Source organism: Budorcas taxicolor, chromosome 15 (genome assembly GCF_023091745.1).
Source record: "Budorcas taxicolor isolate Tak-1 chromosome 15, Takin1.1, whole genome shotgun sequence".
Lineage (NCBI taxonomy): Eukaryota > Metazoa > Chordata > Mammalia > Artiodactyla > Bovidae > Budorcas > Budorcas taxicolor.
The window spans coordinates 24,032,222-24,057,937 of NC_068924.1; the positions used below are offsets into that span (position 1 = coordinate 24,032,222).

At 50.4% G+C, this 25,716-nt stretch overlaps 1 protein-coding gene across 2 annotated transcripts in view; it reads left to right on the forward strand.

Annotated features, from left to right (window-relative positions):
• The first annotated feature begins 14,679 nt into the window (after window positions 1-14,679).
• ZBTB16 (zinc finger and BTB domain containing 16) overlaps window positions 14,680-25,716 on the forward strand; it is a 198,256-nt gene continuing 187,219 nt past the window's right edge. For both annotated transcript variants that reach the window (XM_052652766.1, XM_052652767.1), the window contains exons 1-2: window positions 14,680-14,950; window positions 18,261-19,618. In XM_052652766.1, the coding sequence (XP_052508726.1) occupies window positions 18,351-19,618 (1,268 nt within the window). In that variant the 5' untranslated portion in view covers window positions 14,680-14,950; window positions 18,261-18,350. The remainder of the gene's footprint in view (window positions 14,951-18,260; window positions 19,619-25,716) is intronic.

Genomic DNA, 25,716 nt, shown 5'->3' on the forward strand with positions numbered 1-25,716 from the left:
CACACAGTCAAATATCAGTGCTTATTTATTTGAATGATTCTCCTTGAAAGGAGCTCCTACAGAATAAATGGGGCTTCAATAAACCAGAGAAATCCATGTCTTGGCAGTACACTCTGCAGTCAATTTATAGTCTTTCCTGCTTTTTCACCAAACTTCTTTTCCTGGTAGTATTTTTGGCATTTTAATTTTAGACACTGGTGAGGGAGTGGGAGAGGCTTTTTTTTTTTCTTTTTAAATTTGTCTAACATATATTGGGTTGGCCAGAAAGTTCATTTGGGTTTTTCCACACACTCGTACAGAAAAACCCAAATTCAAACTTTTTTGCCAACCCAATACATCGCTAGAATCATGTTTGATCTTAACCTACCAGCTTCTTTCATGCAGGGTGTAAGAGAGAGCTTTGAAAAGACTGGGCAGGGTAGAGACCTCCCCTCCAATCTCTCTGGCCAGTTTCCTCTTGGGGATTCACCCTCTGCTTCCCTAAGCATGGGGAGCAGGCAAAGCAGAGTCCAGGACCGAGGCAGTTTGGGGAATCCAATAAACCAAGGTTTCTGTCCCAGCTCTGTCCCTTACAAACTGTGTGATCATGGCCAAACTCTTTAACTTCTTTAAAGTTAGAGAGATCTTAGACAGCCTCAGTATACAGAGGAGGAACGTGAGACTTGAGTCAAGAAATATGCCACATTTTACATCACTATTTACAGATCTGGCTTTGAGACCCATGGGGTCTGATTTTACAGCCAAGATGGTATGGCCTGCTGCTTCTCTGTAAGATCGTCACCGTTACTAACCCCCAAAGGAATGCATTCATGGATTGTGCACATAGGAACCATGACTATCAAATAACAGATTCAATTTTAAGCTTATATGTCAGAATGGATATATATGTATATACATATATATATATGTACACACAGATATAGAGAGATAATGTCTCTCCAAATATATATTACATGCTTTTAACTTATCACATTGGGAAAGATGACTTCCTTTTTATAACTGTATGGCTATCATTGGTGGATCTGCAAATATATATTACATGGTTTTAACTTATCACGTTGGGAAACATGACTTCCTTTTTATAACTGTATGGCTATCATTGGTGGATCTGGATCCGTAGGAGAATCTCAGCCTTGCTGCTCTCCAGTCCCTCAAATTTTCTTCTGACCTCAAATTTCCTTCTCCAACGTCACCTTCTTGAACTTTTTAAAAAGTCAAGTCTTCCCTCTTATGGGCAAGTTATGCTACAACCAAAGACTCAGAAGATTATTGCTATGAATTCCCAAGAGGTGGGTACCATTGTTATTCCCCTTACAGCTAAAGAAACCGAAAGAGAGACTTTGAAGGTAATTTCACAAAATTTCCAGGAGGGATTGAATGGCTCCGATGACATTTCTTGTGATGGCCCCCAAAAGAGCTCTGGCCCCAAGTCTCAGCTCTAACTGACCACATTGGGAACATTGTTTGGCCTCTCAGCTCTGTTTCCTCTCTTGTAAAATGGTGAGATTGGACAAGATGGTGTTTTCAGTCTGTTTCAGGTTTGAGTCTATCAGGTCGTTTAAGCCCTACCATGCTCATCAAAAAGTGGACTGCCTTGCCTTCTTGTCATGCCTAATGGCCCTAACGAATGGTCGGGAGGACCTCATAGTTCTCATTTAGAAGTAAATGTAACAGCTCCACCAGCCTATCCATTTTTCATACTAGCCCATTGCCTCATTTCCTCCCTTCACCCTAGAGGATTCGGGGTGCAAAAGAGAAATATTAGATATACCATCTCCTTACAACCAGCACCTTCAGAGTCCATTCACTCCTTCCTGCAGACATCTGGGCTCCCTTCTCTTCATTCCTGCGGTGTTACTCCAGCACCGAGAGTATCTGTCCCCGAATTCTCTCACTAGGAAGGATGCTCCTTGGTAGGATCCTCCCCAACATTTCCTCTTCTGCTTCCCCAGTCGCTTATGCTGGAAAATTGCTTTTCCCTCATTGTTAATAGAGAATTGTGAAGAAACTCAGAGCAGCTTGTTGTTAGTAACAGACCTGCCCTCTCGCTCCCCAGCGAATGCGTGAGGGTCCCTGAGAAACAGAAGCGTCTCATGGCCTGGTGCTTAGAATGGAAAAGCTCGGTGCTTTGCAGGTTGGTTCAGTCCCGCTCCTTCCCTTCTGTTGATGAAGGACCAAAAGACCCTGCCACCAGGAATGGAAATTAACCAGAGAGGAGGAGAACACGGCAGTGGTTCCACAGGCGGCTTTGGGAGGCTGGGAGCTGGCTGTTTCCGCCTGTTAGCTGTGCGACTAAAGGGAGGCTGTTCTCTCTCTCCATCTTAGTGTCTTTAGCTGTAGAATGGGAATAACAACAGTACCACCTCCAAGGATTATCTGGGGGAGTAAAGGAAATGACCTGTGTCAAGGGTCAGTGTGCTTGCTTATTAGCCGTGGTTATAACCTTGGAAGCAGTATTCGATGGATATCGTGGAAAAAATAAATTGAAGGCATGACTTAAACTTGTTTAAGCTTATCAAATAATATTCATTCTACATAAACTACAGCGTTTATCATCCTGTTGGCAGCCTTGCTGTCCCCCACCCCACCCCCTGCTAGAAACTGTGGGAAGGGGCTTAACAAAATCAGAGGAAATGAGAGGTCAGATTCATGCTTCTTTGGTTATTCTGTTATCTTCATCCACAAGAAGGTCCTATGTGGTGCCTGTCTGGTCAAATGCCTTCCCCCAACCATTCACTTCTTTTTTTCTGGCCATGCCTCTGGCATGTGGGATCTTAGTTCCCTGACTAGGGATCAAACCCTTGCCCGCTGCATTGGAAGAGCAGTCTTAACCACTGGATGGCCCGGGAAGTCCCATTCACTTTTATTTTGAAAGGAAAAATAAACGAAGTTTGCAACACTACAACACCCTACCCTGCCCCCCGCCACCACCTGTCCTATTTGACTCCAGCCTTACTTCAGTTCAGTTCAGTTCAGTTCAGTCGCTCAGTCGTGTCCGACTCTTTGCAACCCCATGAACTGCAGCACGCCAGGCCTCCCTGTCCGTCACCAACTCCCGGAGTTCACCCAAACCCATGACCATCGAGTCGGTGATGCCATCCAGCCATCTCATCCTCTGTCGTCCCCTTCTCCTCCTGCCCCCAATCCCTCCCAGCATCAGGGTCTTTTCCAATGAGTCAACTCTTCGAATGAGGTGGCCAAAGTACCAGCCTTACTATTAGACTGTAACTTTCTGAGGGCAGAATTGTTTTTTTCTTTGACTGCATCCTTCACCCAGTAAGGGATCACAGATACACTTGGATTTTTAACAAAGAAGCAACACAAACACCCCAAGGCACCGGGGTGGCCTCCTTTCTTCTTAGAGATTTTGCAGAGACGAAATTGTTCAGAAAAGCAAAATAAGCTGCCCTCACTCAGGGATCTGTCATGCCTGGCAATTCCTGATTAATCAACAAGGAATAAGTTTCCTTTAAGGAAAAAGAAATATGGACCGGAAGAGAGAGAGAGAGCTTGCTTATCACTCTCCTCCAGCCCTGCCACCCTCTGTAACGCTTGGTCTCCCGTACAATTATGGCTAAATAGACCTGGTCCAGCCTAACTAGCTAGCAATGGACCCAGCAGGGAACAGCTAGATAACTTAGTCTCTGACTAATACATGGCCAAGAGAAAAAAAAAAATCTGAACTTCAAGGTTAAGAATCCGCCTGCCAATCCAGGGGGCAAGGGTTCAATCCCTGGTCCAGGAAGATTCCACATGCCATGGGGCCACTAAGCCCACACACCACAAGGACTGAAATCCGAGTGCCCTAGCAGCCACAGCACCACAGCCAGAGAGTAGCCCCTGCTTTCCACAACTGCAGCAAGCCTGTGCCCAGCAACGAAGGCCCAGTGCAGCCAAAATAAACAAATGAATAAAAAAAATTTAAAGACATCTCTAGAACAACTCTTTCCCCTCTTTTACAATTTTCCCACAATCCCTGGCCAGATGCAACAGAAAACACTCAACATTTCACCATTTTCCCCAGTACAAGGGGCTTCCCAGGTGGCACTAGTGGTAAAGAACTCGCCGGCCAGTGCAGGAAACATAAGAGAGGCGGATTTGATCCCGGGTGGGGAAGATCCCCTGCAGGGGGGCATGGCAACTCATTCCAGCTCCTGCCTGGAGAATCCCGTGGACAGAGGAGCCTGGGAGGCTACGGTCTGCAGGGTTGCAAAGACTGGGACACGATGGAAGCATGTTAGCACGCATGCACCCAGCACCAGAGGGTACTCACCGGCCCCCCCACCCCCCCAGGCTGGTGGACAGCAGCCTCTTTGTAAGGAAAGTGAACAACGGTGCGTAGACTGGGCAGAGGTGAGTGGGTGTCTGCAGTCCGTGCCCTGCCTCATCCTGGTCTTGCGAACGCAATCCTAAAGGTTAATAATAATCACAACAGGCAGGCCATCATTGCCTCCCTGTCTGGCTGAGAGGTTTACAACTTAAACTCATGGCAGAGGGAGAAATTGGCTCAATCACTTGGAGTAATGGTACATGCAGAGCCAGTTGGGCATGACTGCTATTTAACTCAAGGAGACTGGGCTGCTGCAGCGGAGTCCAGGTACACGTTAATAAACACGTCATGCGCCAAGGTGAAAATTAACACTGCCCCCTGCACTTCATACTTTATATCTGCACTCCCCACTCGGCTCTCCATTTGCCCGCTTGCCTCATCCCAACCAAATAAATGGGACAAGACTGGGAGAATGGGGCTGCAAACCGATGCTTACAGCTATCATTATGTCAATAATCACCGGTCATCCTTCATTCTTTCAAAGAGCTTTTATTTCTCATAAGACCTTACCCCAAATATTTATAATCAGGCATTTTGTAGGGGGAAGGGAGAAAAGAAAGAGTATCTGACATCATCGCTAATGATAGCTAACATCTTCAGAACTTTCACTGTGGCCAAGCACCCCGGTGCATGTTCCTAGCCACTCAGTCAGATGAGTACCATTATTTGTCCTCGATTTAGCTGGTGAGGACAGTACAACTCAAGAGTTTAAATAGCGGACCCCAAATCACCCAAGATCTAGGAAATGGGAGTGTGGTATTTGAATGCAGATCCGTGTGAGTAAACGAGAGCCCAAGTTCTCAGCCTTTTTGCTACACTAGCTGTTTAAGAGACAAAGGAGAAAGTGGAAGAAGACACAGTGATTGGCTTAACAGTGCTCTCAACTAGTCCTAGTTTTAGCCCTTAAAAGCTCAGATAGGCCCACGTTATGATGCCTTCCCATCCGCCCTTCCCCAGCGGGCATGTTGCTCTTCCACCACGAATTAAGGACTCAACTTGACCATGTGCCAAGTATGGCAGATACAGAGGTGAAACTCACAACCCTCTTTGTCCCCAGGCTTACAGTCTGGTAGAGAGGCAGCTAAGAAAAGTATGTTCACAGGAAAAAGGGTGAACTAAAAGCTGTTGTACTCTTGGTTTTCCCCTTGACTCTGTCCATACAAGACTGTCCATTCTCAATGGATCTGCAATGCGTGTAACCTAAGTTGTCAAGAGGGCCTGGGGTCAACCCCTTATCCCAGGCCAGGATCCCAGCTCAGGTGCCATGGCCCTGCTGCTCTGACAAATGAAACTAGGTGTATGTATTAAGGTAATGCTAATTACTATAATAAACTGTAAAATACACAATAGCTGAAAGACATCAATTTAAATTTTGAATTTCAAATAGTTTTAGTATTACTATGTGCTGTGCAATATTTGGGATATACTTATATTAAAAATTGTTCATTACTTATCTGAAATTCAAATTTAACTGAATGTCCTGCATTTTCTTTGCCAAGCCTACTCAAGACATCAAAGGTTTTTGGGCTTGTTTTTTATATTTATTTATTTATTTGGCTGTGCCAGGTCTTAGTTGCAGTATTTGGGTTCAAGTTCCCCGGCCAGAGATTGAATCCCAGCCTCCTGCCTTGGGAATGGGGAGTTCTAGCCTCTGGACCACAAGGGAAGTTCCTGACATCAAAGGTTTTTTTTTCTTGTTTATATAAAGCCCACATTGGGAATTCTCAGTAGACAGTAGCCGCCCTCCAAGGCTCTTTCCATCTTGGCTGTGTCATTTTCATCACTCAGTTTTCAAGGTATCTGTATCTAGTCCTAGTTTTAGCCCTCAAAAGCTAGATACCTAGATATAGGTATCATGGGGCCAAGTCACAGAAAAGGGAAAGGCCTAGAGAATTCTACATGGGAGTCTTTATGGATCGGTCCTGGTAGCGGCACAAGGGACTTCTGATTACAATCCATTCATTGGCCAAAACTCAATCACATGGCCTGTACCTGACAGCAGGGTAAGCTGAAAAATGTAATCCAATGTGTGCTCAGGAAGATATCTGGAAAACAGCTAGCCAGTCTCTGCCACACTGGGTAAGAGCAGAACTAACCTGTCAGTGCTGGTGCCTAATCTCCTGTGCTAGTTTCAGGCTTAGTCAGCAGTCCTCCACCCACTGAGGTCCCCAGCAGGAGATCAGATGCTTCTTCTCAGCCCTGGACTAGTTAACTAATAGCCACAGGGATTAGGGGTACAAGGCCACTGTAGGAGAAATAAGCTTTACCATGAATTCATATCAGTTCATTTTGATCCAGGGCAATTTAATAAATATTTATTAATGCTCTTAGGATACTGAGAAAAGCTTGGTTCTAGGCCCCCAAGGGAGACATAAACTGATCTAGAACCCAGTTATATCCTCAAGAAGCTATATACAATTAAATTCAACAGCTATCCTCCACCCTTAACTATATCCTTTGGATTTTTCAAAAGCTGATGAAAAACCCATAGGTACAAAGAATTCTGCCCTAAATGTTAGGGTACAGAATGGTTCCTCTTCTAAATTCCTGAAACTTTTGGTGTCTATGTCCATTTATTCATTCATTCATCCATGCGTATATGCATTCATTCAATGTTCATTTGTGAACATTGATTGAGACCTCCTCTGCTTGACAGTGTACAGGCTCTGAGTACGGGGATGGGGAATCTAAGTTGAACAAGACTGAGACCAAGCCTTCCAGAAACTCTCAAAAGAAGGAGTGATCAGAATGCATATGATTCAGCCAGATACAAGGCAGATGGTGGTCAACATGGAGAGGAAGGAGAAATTAATTCTAACTGGAGGGTGGAGTGGAGAACACTGCATCAAAGATCCAACAAGGGGGACTTAACTGGTGGTCCAGTGGTTAAGACTCCATGCTTCCAGTGCAGGGGGCTCATGCTTGATCCCACAGGCCACGTGGCAGGGGGAGAAAACAAAAAGCCCGAAGATCCAACAATGAACTTCCCAGAGACAAATGAACCTGCCCTGCAGATAGGGCCTCAGGCAAAGTGTCCACAACTCCCTTCACAGGCATCCGCTTGTCTCCCACCCACTCAGGCCCAATGGGAAAAAAATGCAGTGAGCTCTCCTCAAGGGAGAACTCCAAAGCAGTCTCTCATTTTATCTTAAAAATCACACAAAATTTGAATTCCACTCCACAGGATACTAACGTTTGTTTTGCTGTGATAATTTTAACATAATTGGCTTAAATTACCTGTCATTGAGTAAAATCATTTCATCTTGTGGCTTATGTACCTCCAACATACCACTTCTGTTTGAAGAGTACCTTTTTGGGAAATTTGGCTTCCCAGCTTGTTCAGTGGTAAAGAATTCGCCTCCCAGTGCAGGACACACAGGAGATGCAGGTTCGAACCCTGGGTGAAGATCCACTGGAGAATGAAATGGCAAACCACTCCAGTATTCTTGCCTGGGAAACCCCGTGGACAGAGGAGCCTGGCGGGTTACAGTCCATGGGATCACAAAGAGAGACTGGGCATGAATGCATGCATTTTCCAGAAATTTAGCTTCTGCAAGTGTAGGACCGGAAATTCAGTTTTCACTTATTTTATCTCTTCTCTTTTCTCCCTCAGGATATAGAAAAGATGCCACTTTAAGGATTCTGAGACTAGCCATATGCTTTGTGAACACATAACACGATAACCATTGATGAATTTTGTATTAAACAGGCTAGTTTTCATACACTTCTCTCACATCTAGTAAGAAATATACAAAATAATACAACTTGGATACGAGTTGTTATTTCTGGATGGTGGTGCTTCTGGGGACACCTTCAAGGAGCGTGACCCTCCTCCTACAGGTTCTTCTAGATTGTGCAGGTGGCTCCCGCTGTAAAACAGCTGCCCTGGATTCCAACCTGCAAAGTTAAACCCCTCACAATGTAAACAACTGACTAAAGTTTAAAAGCACAAGAAAATGTTACATATTTCCCTTCTTCCTGACCTCCCCACAAAGAAACACCAAAGCGTTAAAAAAAAAAAAAAATCCTGTTTCTGATGAAGACTCAGGGGTTAATTTTCAGCATGGTGCCTGGGGATTGCAGGCTTCTCTTGTGGCTCAGCTGGTAAAGAATCCACCTGCAAATGTGAGAGACCTGGGTTTGATCCCTGGGTTTGGAAGATGCCCTGGAGGTAGGGCATGGCAACCCACTCCAGCACTCTTGCCTGGAGAATCCTCATGGACAGAGGAGGCTGGCGGGCTGCAGGGGGATGCAAAGAGTTGGACGCGACTAAGCACAGCACTGGGGATTTCACTGTGGGCCTCCCGTTACTTGTCATGAGAGTCTTGGTGCTTCACTTCATGCATACTGTATGCGCCCCTCGACAGCCACAAAATTTTAGTTTTGAAATTGAGGCCGTCTTTTTCAGAACAAATCAGATTACAAGAAAACGCCAAAACTACTCAGTGTTGGCCTGGGGCCAGGGTTTGTGCTTGTGTGTATCTGAAGGGGAGAACTGCCTTTCCCTGGCGTGCAAATGTCCCTTTCAGAGACAACATTAAAACATTATGCCCAAGAGCTGACAGCCATGGTTGTATGCCTCACCCCAAAGCTTTGTTTGGAACCCCATACAACCTGGCACACGGTTTGTGACACCCAGTGAAACACAGGGCCTCTCCCTAATAACCGGAGCCCTGCTGCCTGTCATTAAGGGACCTCTCTTATTAAGCGTCTCTTTTTTAAACGGCTGTCATCATCTGGTTCCAGTGTACATTAAATCCCATTATAATTATAAGCACACTTCCCCATAGCATCCATTGCAGATTTCATCCACACTGCCTACCCCCTCAGGGCATCTTTGCACTAATAACAACTCAGATTTGCTATTTGAGTTGACAACATTAGGTCCCAGCACCATTTGCAATATGCTGGTGGGAGAGAGAAAAGAAAAAGCTTTCTCTTCCTCAGTCACAAAATCTTGGGGTCACAGTGACCCAAGGCCTCTGGGGCTAAAAGAAATAACCCCTCATCTCTTCCTTTTGAAACACTCTCTGCCTTACAGAAAAGAAGGGCATTCTTAGTACCTGGAGGAGAAGCCTAGGTGTAAATATCACTAACCAGACATCCACTGGGAAAAGATGACAATTACTAGTCAAAGAAACTATCTTCTTATTTTCTTTTCTAAACTTCAAATAACCAGAAGCTACACCTTGCCTGATTTTTTTTTTTTCCTCTGCTTTTTAGTGGGGGGATGAAAAGAAGTGGGATGAAATAATTAAATTAAGAAAAACAAAAGAAAACTATCAACATATGCACTGAGGGCAAATATGACTCTGCTTAGCTTTTTTTTTTGGTTGAGTCTCGTGGCTTACGGATTCTTAGTTCCCTGACCAGTGATTGAACCTGGGCCTCCTGCAGTAGAAGTGTGGAGTTCTAACCACTGGATGGTCAGAGAATTCCCGATTCTGCTTAGTGTTTAACGTTATCGGTATCTATCTAGAGGATATCTCAGTGATGGCCGTGAGGCATCATAAGATCATTTGACTCCAAAAATGGACACAATAGGCTTGCTGTGTTTTTTCCCCTCAAGAGTCCCCAGTGGGGTAAAGATCTGAGAGTGTATGTGATGGCCTAAAGATCTCACCTGCCAATACAGGAAACCTGGGTTCAATCCCTGGGTCAGGAAGATCCCCTGGAAGAGGGCATGGCAACCCACTCCAGTATTCTTGTCTGGAGAATCCTATGGACGGAGAAGCTGGCGGGTTCCAGTCCATAGAGTTGCAGAGTCTGACTCAGCTGAAGTGACTTAGTATGCACACATGACTGCCTGGTGCATCTTCTGGTGGCAACCTGGAATTCTCCATTGTAGAGAAGACTATTTACATTTTTAATTTTTTTCCATTCAGGGCCTTTACTGCCAGCATCCCTCCCTGAATATTTTTCATTCCGTATCACAAGGTTTTGGAGAAATATGAAGTGGCTGCTTCTCCCCCAAAGACAGGAGTCTTTGATCTCATTTTCATGATAAGAAATTTTACCTTCCAATTTTAAGACTATTTTCCAACGAAGGAGCTGGAACGAAATGGTTTGGAACGTTTTGTTAACCCTCAAGCAGAATACTCAAAACAACACAATCACCTTCTTCCTGGGCATCTACTTAATTGGAATTTTATTGTAATTCCAAACTCCTTTCTCAACTTTTGCTGAGATTTTTTTTTTCCCCAGTACTGCGCCACTCAGCTTTCGGCTTGCGGTTCTGACTGGGGAGTGAACCTGGGCCCGTCGGCAGTGAAAGTGTAGAGTCCTCACCACTGGATCTCCAAGGACTTCCTTGACTGAGATTTCTGAGGAGGAAAGAAAGTGCAGCGATCTGGGCATCTAAGTCTGCCTCCTTGGTGGCCTGATTCAATGCAGAACTGTTCGGTTCCCAGCTCGGCTGGCTGTTGCGGAGGCCTTGGTCTTTGTGGAATAAGAGGAGAAGGGAAATTAAAAGCCCTTGTTTCCTTTTTTTCATCCCACAGAGGCTATATAGGAGCTTCCCTGGTAGCTCAGTTGGTAAAGAATCCGCCTGCAATGAGGGAGACCTGGGTTCGATCCCTGGGTGGGGAAGATCCCTTACAGGAACGTATGGCAATCAGTCCAGTATTCTTGCCTGGAGAGTCCCCATGGACAGAGGTGCCTGGCAGGCTATGGTCCATGGGGTCACAAAGAGTTGGACACGACTGAGCGACTAAGCACAGCACAGAGGCTATATAACCTAGAAATTATGATCATGAGCTTTGAAGTTGGAATGGTCTGATTTAAGTCTTGGCTCCGATATTTAACAGCTCTGTAGTCTTGGGTAAAGTGCTTAACCTCTCTGAGCCTCAGGTTTCCCATCCATAGAAATGAGGGAAAGAACAATACTTGCATTATGAGAGTTGTTACAAGGATTAAATGAAACGATACAGGTCATGTGTGATTCACAGACAGTGCTCAGAATGAGGTATAATCCCCACGGTCTCCCTCCTGTAGGATCAGTTAGACCTGATGTACCCTTCTGTTCACAACCTGAGTTCTGAAGGGCTGCTACCACAGGGAGGTACATGAGTAAAGGAGGAGATGAAGGGATAAGATGTTTTAGCGGTGGAATTCCACCCAAAGGTCATCTCATCTGTTCCTCTGTTTCCAGCAGGATGATGTCCCTGGAAGATTGAAGTCTCTCCTATTTTTAGGATCTGTCAAAACTGATGTCCCAGTTTCTCTTACCACACCCAAGGAAAAAAAAAGTTAAAAAAAATCTACTACAGATACATGAACATGAGAGAGATAGAGAGAGAGAGAATGAGAGAAGGAGAGTTTTCTGCTGTAATTTTCCATCCTGCTGGTTTTTAGGTGCTGCCATATGAAATCTCTGAACTGGGGATTCTCATCAGCCTTCCCAGGGCCCAAGGACACACAGCTCTGGCTATAAATGGTGCCAGTTTTGGTGGGGGAGCTGCTGCCACTTTATCTGGGCCCAATAAACCTTATCAAACTGCTGTGCAGCCAGCCTTCAGTGCTAAGTGGAAATGCTTGGAGCCCAACGCTGGCACTCAGCCTAAAGCCTCGCCTGCCTTCCTCCTTTTTTGTTACCTTCGCCACCTCTTAAATTCGGGCATTAATCTCTCTTTAACACTTACTAACAAGGGCCGGGCTTTTTAATGGGTCGAGTTTATGAAGCAAGGGAGATTTTCACATAGCGTGAGTATGGCATGGAGGTTGGGGGGGAGGGGTCCAGAGCCACAGAGGATTTCTTCTTTCCCATTGTTTCCCCAGAGAGTCTCCCTGCCTCTGATTGAGGATTAATAGGAGATTAGATCAGGGGTTAATTGTGTGCTTCGCCTCTTACTGCACTCAGGAGGGGCTAGTAGGTGGACGTGGAGAGAGGTAGCAACCTTCGGAAGGTACTATCTAGGCAGAAGCTAAATGCTTCAGTTAAATGCTTCCTTCTATTTCCCTGGTGAGGCGCTAGGACCATCCTCTCTTCTCCCATCTCTCTCCTCTTGTTCTCCTTGCGGATCAGTTCTATTTTAAAAATTGGATTGTAGTTGATTTACAATATTGTGTTAGCTTCAGGTGCATAGCAAAGTGATGCAGTTATACATATATTTAGATTTTTTCCATTACAGGTCATTACAAGATACTTAATATAGTTCTGTGTGTGTGTGTGTGTGTTCGTCTCTCAGTTGTGTCCGACTCTGCAACCCCATGGACTGTAGCCTGCCAGGCTCCTCTGTCCATGGGATTCTCCAGGCAAGAATACTGGGGTGGGGAGCCAGTCCCTTCTCCAGGGGGACCTTCCCCACCCCGGGACTGAACCTGGGTCTCCTGCACTGCAGGCAGATTCTTTCCGGTCTGAGCCAACCAGGAACCCCTATAGTTACCTGTCGTTCTCGTCGTCCTCAAGTCGCTCAGTGGTGTCCGACTCTTTGCGACCCCATGGACTGTAGCCTACCAGGCTCCTCCCTCCATGGGATTCTCCAGGCAAGAGTACTGGAGTGGGTTGCCATTTCCTTGTCCAGGGGATCTTCCCAACTCAGCGATTGAGCGGGGTCTCCTGCATTCCAGGCAGATGCTTTAACCTCTGAGCCATTTGTACTACACAGTAAATCCTTGTTGTTTATCACACCAGTTCTTTCTCAACTTTCCTTAAATTTCTTTCCTCTTACAGACTGTAGATCTTAGCTAGAAAAGTAGCCCTATCATAGACTGCTCTTTATTGTTCATCAGAATACCCAGGGACTGGGTTTTCCCTGGCATCCGTCAGACACTGCGGTGTAACTAACTCCCTTTCTTTATTTTCAAGTGGCTTCTCTCCCCCGACTCCTGCAGGCAGGTCTGAGCACTTTTGCTGCGAGGAGACAGGGACGGGCTTGCTGGGATGGAGCTGCCTGTTCTCCGGTCTGGTCCGTTAGCAGCTCTTGTGAACTCGGCTCAGTTCTGATGGAAACTCTGGCCAGCTGGCCTTGCCAGGCCGGAAGTGGATTTTTGCCTCTAGCGGGCTTCTGCCATCTTCCAAGACGCTTTAATTCTTGGGGCCTGACCCTCGGTTTGGGGCAGTGCCAGAGGGCGCATCGGGATATACTCATGCGTAAGTCTGGTGGGAAGCCTTTGACCCACCCCCTTGTCAGGGACAGGGTGGGGACTCCAGATTCCGTGATTGTAGCCCCGCATTGCGAAGATTGTATGACCTCCAGGGCCGACTGTCTGGAGACCCAGCGAGGGCGCTCTCCACCACTGCCCTCACCCTAGCCGGAAGTCAAGGTGTGTGCCCAGAAGAAGGGCGTTTTCCACCTCTCGCCCACCACCTTCGCCAAGTTCCAAGGAAAGGGTGAAGACAGGGGCTCTCCGCAGCCCGCGGAAGGGCGCATGTCTTCTGGTTGCTCTAGGGATTCCTGACCTCAGCTCCGCCCTCTAAAGTGGAGCGATCAGCAGAGAGGAGGCACTTTGGGGAGCCGGAGCTTCTCCAGGCTCTCACTCGCCGCCCCCTGAAGACTTTGTCCCGAACTGAGCGCAGTTCTTGCGGAATTGCTTCCAGCCAAGGTTCCCTGGGGGCCGGGGGCGGGGGGAAGGGGGGCGGCGGCGCAAGGGAGGGTGGGGGGGAAGTTTAGGGGATGCTCAAGACTGGCAAGAAGTTTCCCTCGCGCCTCGATCTTGGCCTCCAGGGGTCGCGACAGCTAAAATGGGGGCGTCTCCCCTCGACGACAGATCCCCGCGGGAGCCTCTGGCACTCGGTTCACCCGGGCCCGCGAACTCTGCGCCTGGAGGCGAATCGCAGCCTGGATGCTCAGAAGGCCTGGAGGCCCCAAAGCGCTGGGCTTGGGTACCATGAAAACGAGCTTCTAAAGACGACGCCGGGGTCGAGGGGTGCCGTCCCGAGCCCCGAGAAAAAAGTGAAAGGCGAGATGACACGCACTCATGGGGCAAACGTTGGGAGAACAAAATTCTGAGCCTGGAAGCAGCAGGGAAACAAAACCTGTTCCCACTGGAGATTAAAATTCTGGGGGTTGAAGATGGGGGCAGCTCCTCGCCCCTCATCTCCACTGCCCCCACTGAGACGCCCAAATCCCTGGTGCGCCTCTCCACGAGCTCCTCCTTCTCTCCTCTCCGCCTGGCCGGTGAGCGGCGGCCGGCAGCGCCCTAGCAGCAGCTAGATGTCAGGCGAAGCCCGGCGCGCGGCGCGCGGGGAAGGGAGGGGGACTGCAGGGGAGGGGAGGGGTGGGGCGGAGAGCGCGCGCGGGCTCGGCCAGTGCGGGGGGGGGGGGGGCGGGCTGAGCCGGGGAACGGCGCGGGAGGGGGGAGGGAAGGGGGGCAGCTGTGGGCAGGGAGCCGGGCTCGGCCGCCAGCACTAAAGATGGAGAGGCGCCGGGGCCTCGCAGGGGAGGGGGCTCGGCGTTGACGTGGGACGCGGCGGAGGCGCCGCAGCCGGTGGTGATTTGCTAACCTCGCAGCACAGAGGAGTTGAGGGCGATGAGAGCGGGTACTGCGAACTGCCGGGCGATGCCGCCGCTACCGCCGTGATACCGAGAGCAACAGTTCCCCAGCAACACCCCTCCCAGACAGAGGCACACACCCCCAAGAGGCACGCACACCCACCCCACGGCACCCGGCTCGGCAGCGGTGAGTTGGGGGCCAGGGAGAGGCGCACTGCCCAGAGATAGCTCTGCGCCCGGGCACCCCAGGGCTGGAGAGGTCTGGGGTGGGGGGGCGCGCTCGCTTCGGCCACTCGACCGCTGGGCTTCTGCCTTATTTTATTCGGCTTGTCCCCTTCCTGCTGCTGCAGCCGTCGCCGCCGGCGGTTGGGGGTCGGCTGGAAGGGGGAGCCCTGGCTGTCAGCTTGGGCGCAGTTGCCTCCCCAACCTTTCCACTCCAGGGCACAGTCGGGGTGAGAAGTGGGGGCCAGAGCGGTCTGCGGGGCCGGGGGTCACAAGCGCAGGGCTGGGAATAGGAGGCTTTGTACCACCAGGGGCCGGCGGAGGAGCCGGGAGCCTGTGGGTGCTCATATGTATGCCGACCGGTGCGCGGGCGCGAGATAGGGCTGTGGTTTATTTGTGTGTTTATTCGCCCGCCAGCTGGGAAGCTAGGATCGGAGGAGTGGTTTTGGGGGCGGAGGGGAGCCGGACTGGGAGTCACTTGGGTTTTGTTTCTCTTTGGAAAACGTGGTGGGCTCCTTTTTCTTGATTGGACTTGATCCCCCCGGGTTTGGGGGGGAGGGGCTCCGTGGTGGAGCGCTGGAGTGTCTCCAGCGCTCCGGGCCCTCCTCGGCTCTCGGCGGGACCGGCTGTGGCGCCGGAGCTCGCTGTGCGCTCCCGGCCGCGCTCGGTGGGTGCTCCGCTCTGCACCTGATGCGTTCGGGATGCCTTTCCCACCCCTGCGCGCCGGCAGCTCGCTCTCACAGCCCCTCGAACGCTCCCGCACGCGCTCGAAATGCGCACGATCTCGCCGGCCCGCGGACCCGCTGGAACGCACAGACGCGCTCAGCACCGACTCGCTGGCGGCTCCCCGGAACGCTCGCAACGTGCCTGGGCCGCGCGCGCCTGCTGCTGGCGCCACCCGCCCGAGGCCGGGGACCTTGTCCGCCGCTCGCGGGGATCCCCGCCCTGGGTCGGAGAGAGAGGGCCCTCAGATTCCTTCTCGCCTTTCTTCCCACAACTCGTCGGGCTTTTGTGCTTCCCCTTCGCCTCAAGGCGAGTCCGCCTTCTCGCCTCTCTCGCCCCAGCTTTCGGCCCGCCTGAACTCTTGCCTTTCGCCCGGGTCTCTTTCGCTTTTCTTCTTTCCTAACCCACCTCCCTTTCTCGTTGCCATCTGGTTTTCCCGGAAAAGTTGCTTCCCCAAGTTTGCTGAAGTCGTCTCCAAGTCTCCGGAGGGGGTGGCTGGAAACGGGGTGGGGGGTGAGGGGCGGGAAGGTGTGAGCGCGCGATCGATCCCCGGAGCTCGAGCTGGTTAGCGCTGGCTTTCCGCCGTGACGAGGGGCACGGCGCTGCAGCCAGCACCAGCCGGCCCCCGGGCGCCGAGCCGCGGGTTTCGGGGACGGCTGATCAGGGCACCCTGATTTCCTTCAGGACCCACGGTGCTTGCTTTGGGGAAGGAATTCGGGTAGACTAGCTTCCATTCTTTCGATTCCTACCTCCTAGTTCTCTGAAACCCAAAGTCTGCGGGGAAAGTGCATGGTGGCAAGGCGCTTGTGAATGGTCACCGCCCCCCACCATGGCCTCCGTTCTCACCCCGGGGTGGGGAGCAAAAGTGTCTTCTTGATTGACTGCCCTGTTAACCCTTTCTAAGTAAGATTTGTGGCCTGGAGTCAATAGGGTTCCCTTTGGGGGCGGAGGCCAGCAGTGTTCCAAGAGCAAGAGCCCTTGTTCTGCGTTGCTCCCAATTGATTTCACAGCAATATTGGCCACAGCAAGGCCGAGGCTGGGAGGGACCTGGGCCTGTGAGATCTTTCAGACACACTTTAGACAGGTTTGGGAGACCCAGAGCCCTGTTACTGATCCCAAAGAGCACTTGGAGAGAGGCCTTTGTCTCCAGCTCAGTCTTGCCTTCATGCTGGTAACTCACACCATAGATGCTGGTGCCAATATCCTCTCTCACCCCTTGGAGCTAGGTGTAGCAGTCCAGCATCAATTCCTCTTTGGGTCATGGGACTTGCCCACTCCCGGGAGCCTGTGGGAGATACTGGGGGTTTGTGTTCCCAGCGCATGCACTCCTGGCTTTAGGGGTACCTGTTTTCTAGGATCTCTCTGTAGGCCCTTCAGTACCTAGCCTGCATATTACAGGTCCTCCTCACTACTGGGCACTTGTGGGCAGGAGATAAGTGCAGCACATTATATAAGTATGGCACATTATATAAGTGTGGACACATGTGCTTGAGACTTCCCAGGTAGTGCAGTGGTAAAGAATCACCTGCCGATGCAGGAGATGCAGGAGATGTGGGTTCAACCCCTGGGTGGGGAAGATCCACTGGAGGCGGAAATGGCAACACACTCCAGTAGTCTTGTCTGGAAAACTCCTTGGTCAGGAGCCCGGCAGGCTACAGTCATGGGGTCACAAAGAGTTGGACACGACTGAGCATGCATGCACGCACGTGTGTTAACTGTTTCTGTTTCTCTGGCTGGTGCACACACATACATACACACTACACAGCTGAGGTTTTGGATTACTTATACAGTCACTTTGAGGTACCCATGATTGGGAGTGAGCTAAGCTAGTTCATAGACTATGTGTGTGTATTTCTCTTAGGGCCTAAGGAGAGGGTCAGGGCGTGGGTTCATCAGCCCTTTGCAACCCTGAGAAGAGTGGAAGGGTAGAAACCCAGGAAGGCATTAACTGAGGGTGAAAAGGTGGGCTGGAGGAGAGGAACCTTGCCTGTAGATTTCTTTGAGCTGCTACTCTAGGCTGCTAGCCCCAGCTAGGCTGGGTGTTGTTCCTGGGGCTACCACAATGAGGCAGGATTTAGAGAAACTTTGTTTTGAAGATGAGATTTGCTGCACAGGGGGTTGAAAGTGAAGTTGAGTGCTACACTGACTAGAAGAGGGGGTTAAATTCTTACTCATTTAAATTAAGCACTGGGCATCTTCTCACAATCAATGTTGACTTTGCACAGGAGCCCCCCACACTCACACTTAAAGCTCAGGACTCATAAGACTCCACTGTAATTTTCATTTTACTTCTTCTAACAGATGTCATAGACCAGTGAATTAGGCATGTGCTATACAGCAGAACCTTCTCTTTACTCCCATCATTCTTGGGCCCGTAAAGGCAGTCATGTAGATTTCTAGGAAGCCCTTCCCCTCTGTTAAAATCTCCAGGACTGTCTTGCTGCAGGTTTGGGGCAGGGGCTATTGACTGAATTCTTACTTTTAGGGACAGTAACTAATCTATCTTTTGTTCTTGCATCTCTTTTGCCTCTTTCCTCATGTCTCCCCTCTAGCCCTTGCCATTGGCCCAGGAAACGCACCCTGCCCCGCCACGCAGAGCCAGGAAGGAAAGAGAGCCTCATGCCTAAGCCTCGGGGAGCACCATGGATCTGACAAAGATGGGCATGATCCAGCTGCAGAACCCTAGCCACCCCACGGGGCTCCTGTGCAAGGCCAACCAGATGCGGCTGGCCGGGACGCTGTGCGATGTGGTCATCATGGTGGACAGCCAGGAGTTCCACGCCCACCGGACTGTGCTGGCCTGCACCAGCAAGATGTTTGAGATCCTCTTCCACCGCAACAGCCAGCACTATACTCTGGACTTCCTGTCTCCCAAGACCTTCCAGCAGATTCTGGAGTATGCATACACGGCCACGCTGCAAGCCAAGGCGGAAGACCTGGATGACCTGCTGTACGCTGCCGAGATCCTGGAGATCGAGTACCTGGAGGAGCAGTGCCTGAAGATCCTGGAGACCATCCAGGCCTCAGATGACAACGACACGGAGGCCACCATGGCGGAGGGCGGGGCCGAGGAGGAAGAGGACCGCAAGGCGCGCTACCTGAAGAACATCTTCATCTCGAAGCATTCCAGCGAGGAGAGTGGCTATGCCAGTGTGGCGGCCCAGAGCCTCCCTGGGCCCATGGTGGACCAGAGCCCTTCCGTCTCCACCTCATTTGGCCTTTCAGCCATGAGTCCCACCAAGGCGGCAGTGGACAGTCTGATGACCATAGGACAGTCTCTCCTGCAGGGGGCACTTCAGCCGCCCGCTGGGCCCGAGGAGCCGACCCTGGCTGGGGGTGGTAGGCACCCTGCGGTGGCCGAGGTGAAGCCGGAGATGATGCAAGTGGATGAGGTGCCTGGCCAGGAAAGCCCTGGGACCGCGGAGTCTAGCATCTCAGCTGGGATGGGGGACAAGGTGGAAGAAAGGGGCAAGGAAGGGCCCGGAACCCCTACTCGGAGCAGCGTCATCACCAGCGCCAGGGAGCTGCACTACGGACGTGAGGAGAGTGCTGAGCAGCTGCCGCCTCCGGTCGAGGCCGGCCAGGGGCCCCCCGGCCGACTGGAGCCCCCTGCGCCCCCAGCTGAGAAGCACCTGGGACTCTACTCCGTGTTGCCCAACCACAAGGCCGATGCCGTGCTCAGCATGCCATCCTCGGTGACCTCGGGCCTCCACGTGCAGCCCGCCCTGGCTGTCTCCATGGACTTCAGCACCTACGGGGGTCTGCTGCCCCAGGGCTTCATCCAGCGGGAGCTGTTCAGCAAGCTGGGGGAGCTGGCTGTGGGCATGAAGGCCGAGAGCCGCACTGTCGGGGAGCAGTGCAGTGTATGCGGCGTGGAGCTTCCTGACAACGAGGCCGTGGAGCAGCACAGGTAGGCCCCTCTGCGCCCGTCAACCCCTCCCGGAATTTCTGGCCTCCGCCCCGCCTTCGTTCCCAGCTGTCCTCTAGTCCTGGGGCCTGGCTCCCTTGTTCTCTTTGCTATTTGTGAAAAAACCCCCTGGAAAGATCACTTTCCAGGTCTGTTGAGAGACCTTGGGGTCTTTCCTGAACACGGGGGAACTTAGGCGCCCAGTTCCTTTTTAAAAAAAATTTTTTTTGATGTTTATTTATTAATTTTCAGATCACGTCAAGTGGTTTACAGAATCTTAGTTCCCTGACCGAGGATTGAACGTCTGCCTTCAGTAGTAGGACTGCCAGGGAATTCCTTTCTCCCAGTCTTTACTAAGCTCTTTGCGTTCTTTTTGCATCTGGGCTCCTGATTTGCTTTTCCTGCTGCTGAGTCTTTTCTCCTCTGCCTGGAGAGACTTCTAAAGTGGAGGGAGGGAAAGGTGGGGTGAGGAGGAAGGGCCCACGGCCGGGGTCTGGCCACTCCGCCGGGTTTCAGGTACCTGAGTTCCCCTGTGGTGGTTCCTGCCAAGGCTGGCGTGTCTGCAGCTCAGGAGGAGGGGAAGGGCTGGAGTCTGCTTAGACCCAAGAGCGGCTGCAGGTTCCGAACGTTGTTCCTGGTGAACCGTCATCACCAGGAATGTTGCCTCCTCTCCCTTTTCCTTCTCTGACCCTGTAAACACATTTCAGGGGAGCTGATTTAAATTCAAGGGAGAAGGATGGGTATGAGAAACATTAGTTTTGCAGCTTGCAGTCTTATTCTTAACCCATCCCTACTCACATTGAATTAAATACCACTTTGGGCCAGCATCAGCTTCCCTCTGGCTTCTGTTTCCTTCTCTGTGAAATAGCTTTTTTGACATGCCTGCTTCAGTTGCTTTTTGTAGAGTCATATTTTTGTTAACAGCAGTTTTCCCAGGTAGATGATGTTCTTGTCCATAGGGAGATAATAAGACCTTTTCCCGGGGTCATGTAGATAGTGAGAGGCAGAGCTGGATTCAAATTCAGGTCTTAACCTTCTTGCACTTTGCTGCCTCTCGGAGTTATTCAGTCCGAAAGAGTGTCTTGTCTGCACAACGAAGGGTTTTGAAATTGCTCATCAGAAGTGGAGTAAACACAGAGGGAATCTGTAGTGAGTTTGATGTGCCCATCACATTACCCTCCAGTTCCTGGGTCAGGCGAGGGGTGTCAGGAAATCCAATTTCTCTTTGTCATCTGTGATAACATTTCCCTGCACACACTCTTGCCTGCTGTGCTGCAGATCTTGGGTGGATTCTTCAGTTTGCACTCCTCTCCTCGCTGCCCCCCCTCATTCTTCTGTTAACCATTCAGGAGGGGGTGTGGGGGAGAGGAGGTAGGGGCATGGAGTTGGAGGCACCTGGAGGTTATCTGATTCCACCAAGCTGAGTCAGAACCTCCTCCAGCACCGCTTAGTCAGGTCTTCTGAGACTTACCTTTTGGAAAGTGCCGCTGAGCTCCACGTAGCCGATTCTCTTCCGGTCGGGTGCGAAAAATAACCGCCACTAAGGTGTGTCTTCGTGATGCTTGTACTGCTCAGAAACGGACCGAGGTTGTGTTTGTTTTTGCTCACACTTTCCTAAAGAGGAAACCCTCTCCCCAGACTTGACCAGATACATTGATCGCCTTCTCCGGATGTGAATTATTTCAGTTATGTGCTATGAGAAATGGGGTATAGTGGAAAGTAATTTTAAAATGGAGATTTCGTTAACGTAGAATGGTTTCAGGTGTATAATGATTCGGTATTTGAATATTTTATGAAACGATCACTATGATAAGTTGACTTAGTTAAAGTCCGTCACTCTCGATAGTCAGATAATTTTTTTTCTTGAGCACTTCTAAGACCTACTCTTTTAGCAACTTTCATTATGTAATGCAGTGTTGTTAACTATAGTCATCATGTTGTATGTTATAACCCCAGGATTCATTTATTTTTTGAATACCTTTGATTACCTTTTCCCATTTTCCCCAACCCCTGTGCTCTGGAAAGTAGGTTTTTTTTTTTTTTCCTGGCTTCTTCCTTTATCCTTTTTGCTTCTCTTTACCTGAGAGGGCTGCAAAAGATGTTACTCTCCCAGGAGTTTTCTGTGGGACCCTTGTTCCTCTGGGGAGAGCTGGAGGGTTGGCTGTGTTCTACACCTCGCTCCCCACCAGAGCATGGTAACAGAACGTGTCTAGCACTGAGAGCTTGGCAACGTTATGTAACCTTTCTGGGTCTTGCTTTACTTTCTTTCAAATGGAGGAGTTCTGCAGGGTGGGGTGCTGGATTAACGAAGTAACATCCAGAAATCCCTGGAGCTGCGACTGGCACTTAGTAACCAAGAGGGTGAGGGCTGGACCCTCAGTCCCCCGCCTTGCTTGGGTCTCGTCTCTGCTTCACCCTCACGGCTCTGAGTTCTACAGTGTGGTGTCCATGGCCCTGCCATCGAGGGGTTGAGTTGACTGGGAGGTGGTACAAAGGATGTCGCTGTCCTTCTGAGCTTGTGATGGTGAGCCGCCGGTCCTGGCATCCTTGGCGTCATGCCCTGGGCTGCTGACACGGGAGAATGTGCTATTAACTGAGGGTGGAAAGTGGGCTGCCGCCGCCCCATAGGCTGGAGCCTGGGGCTGTGCCCTGGGTGGAAAACTGTGGGGTCCGAGGAGATCAGGGACGGAGAGAATGTTCCCGCATGCTTTCCTCCCTCGCTCTCACTGGCAGCCCCTGGCTCCCAATCTGACATGTTTTCAGGAGGCTTCACCTCTCTCCCTCTCAGACCTCCAGGATGAAGGTGCTGCTTCCCAATTTCCTGCTGTTCTCTTGTGTAAAGCTGCCAGCATAACACAAACAAAAAAGTCAAGACAAAACAATCAGAGTGGGAAATTTTGATGTCAGGAGGCTGTGAATGTGATAGTGAAGAACATGATGAAATAACAGGCTACAGGATTTATTTTATTCTGTTGGTAAACCAGTAGGCTAGAGCTTTGGTAAAGGTTAGGTACCGGCTTGTGGTAGTCGCTTTTCTTCTTGCCGGGTTGGGGTGGCAGGTGATGGGCAGAAGGGCACGGAGAGGAAGGAGGAGGAGAGTGCAGGGAAGGGAGGCAGGCAGGAAGGTGTGTGATAGAATCACATCAGTGTGCTTTCCTTGTGACTTGCTTCCAAGCTGGGGAGAGGGGAGCCTGTTGGGGTGACAGACAGCTGGAGTGAAACTTCGTAAACTTATGGTCCCTGCAGTGCATGGTGAGATGTAACAGCACTGTCAGATGTGGCCTGATGGATTGATAGGAAGCCCACACAGAGATGCTACCTGGGTAAATCAAATGGGGCTTACCTGCCTAAAGGATCCGGAAGGAAGTCAGAATAGTCAGAGGGCCTGCTGGATAAGCAGATCTGTCTCCAGGCAGATGCAGGAGCAAGTGCTGGATTCTAAAAGCTCCCCAGCAGGCTCACATCCGCAGAAGATAATGTCTGAGGGAGGGAGGGGTCTCTTTAGTGTTGGACTCTCCTTCTCTAAATTTCCCTGGTGGCTTAGATGATAAAGAATGTGCCTGCAATGCGGGAGACCTGGGTTCAGTCCCGGGGCTAGAAAGATCCCCTGGAGAAGGGAATGGCAACCCACTCCAGTATTCTTGCCTGGAGGATTCTGTGGACAGAGTAGCCTGGCGGGCCCCAGTCCATGGGGTCTCAAGAGTCGGACACGACTGAGTGAATAGCACTTTGTTTAAGCTTGGTCTCTGTTCTGTCTCCTCTCTCCCTGGAAGGCTGGGCCTGTTCTGCATGTCACCTTGTCTGGATCTGATCTGGGGACCAGCTGAACTAGGCCAGGTGCACAGTCTCCTTCTCAGAGCCACGTACATGTGATAAGATTATCGGGAATAATGTGATTGACTTAGGAGTCTCCCCAGGCTCATGAGCCTAAGTCTTTTTTCTTTTTTATGGCCATGCTGTGTGGCTTGAGGTATCTTAGTTCCCTGACCATGGATTGAACCCTCGTGCCTCCTACAGTGGAAGTGAGTAGTCCTGACATGCTGGACTGCCAAGGAATTCCCAGCCTGGTCTTAATACGTTTCTGAATGAAAGTGCCACAGAATCAGGGTGGGATCTGGCTTCCCAGGAACCTCTGGATCTCCTGCAGACAAGCCCTCGAATCAGCACTGCGTGTCCTGCACACACACAGGAGGAGCTCTTGTCTGGTTCTTGCAAGCATCCTCGGAAACCCCAGAGGTGGTCCCAGCCCTGTCTCTGCACTCAGGACTGCAGCCCTGTGCAGAGGCTCCTCAGGCCAGGTCCAGAGTGCATGACCGTGTTGCTGAGCTATCAGGTCCTGCCTGGCCCTTGCCTTGGCCTCTTTCAGGTGGCCAGCTGTATGGTTTTCGGTGGTTGACCATGTAGAGGGCTGGTAACTGTTGACCTTGGTTTAGGCCACTTGGAGAATTTAGTTGTTGCCCTGAATTCTTGGTCCCTTCTCATCATTCTGCCAGCTTTAGGCACTGCTGAGGTCTTACCAGATTCTATTTGGAAAAGAGCCTCCAGTGGGATAATGATAGCCATAGTAGTAATATTTTTTTTAATGTACTTAAATTTATTTTTATTTATTTATTTTTTGACCACGCCATGGCACCCCACTCCAGTACTCTTGCCTGGAAAATCCCATGGACGGAGGAGCCTGGTAGGCTGCAGTCCATGGGGTCGCTAAGAGTTGGACATGACTGAGCGACTTCCCTTTCATTTTTCACTTTCATGCATTGGAGAAGGAAATGGCAGCCCACTCCAGTGTTCTTGCCTGGAGAATCCCAGGGACGGGGGAGCCTGGTGGACTGCTGTCCATGGGGTCGCACAGAGTTGGACATGACTGAAGCAACTTAGCAGCAGCAGCTGCAGCATGTGGTATGCAGGATTTTAGTTCCCCAACCAGGGACTGAACTCATGCCCTCTGCAATGGAAGTGCAGATTCTTAACCACTGGACCACCCAGGAAGACCCAGCAGTAATGTTAATAATGCCTTTTATCAGTTGCCCCACTGTTTCCTTTGCAAGGCACCTGTTTTAGGAATATTTGTTTATTTTTGTCTATACTGGGTCTTTGATGCCGTGTGGACCTTTCTCTAGTTACGGTGCTCAGGAGCGGCTCTTCGTTGCAGTGCACAGGCTTCTCACAGTGGTGGCTTCTCTAGTCGTGGAGCGTGGTCTGTAGGGCTCACTGGGCTTGAGTCGTTGCAGCACGTGGGCTTGGTAATTGCGGTTCCCGGGCTCCAGAGCACAGGCTCAGTAGTTGTGGCGCCTGCGCTTAGTTTCTCTGCGGCATGTGGGATCTTCCTGTGCCAGGGCTCGAACCTGTGTCTCCTGCGTCGACAGGCGGATTCTTAACTCCTGAGCCACCAGGGAAGCCCCTGCAAACCACCTTTAATGACTTTATCTCTCTTAACCTCCCAGCCTCCCCTCAGCGGGTGCAGGTCTCTCATTCCATACCGGTGATGGTGAAGTCGTCTGAGAACCTCTGAAAGCTAAAAACGCTTTGTGTAAGTTTGCAGCGAACTCATTTAGTGGCAAAACCTGATCTGAACTGAACTGAGGTGAGGCTATATTTATCTCGCTTATTTTGAATATTCATATGTTTTGCCGCAAAAATATTAATGTGTTTGATTACGGAGTGGTTCCCTAGACTACTCTGGGCCTGGCGTACACTCAAGGCCCCATAGTACCTTTTAAAAATCTGAACAGTTCAGATTTCCAAAGCACCAAGGATTTGGGTAAGGGATTGTCACCGTCATCAGCTCCAACTTACAGATGAGGAAAATGGGCTGTGAGTGAGTTAAGTGACATGCCCAAGGTCACATAGCTGTCTATAAATGGCTAGAGACAGGAGCTCGGCTCTCCGTCTAATTCGCAGTCCCCGGTGCCCCACGCCAGGCCTTATAAGCACATGGGCATTGCCATTCTAGGTCAGATCCATCTGACCTAGTCTTTGGGCGCCAATGCCATCCCTAAGATACCGCCATTGGAGGCTGCCACTCTTCTTCCTTGACGTCAATCCTAAAGGTCAGGTGGAGCCCGGCGTCTCTTAATAGCTATTTACGGCTGCTCTGTCAT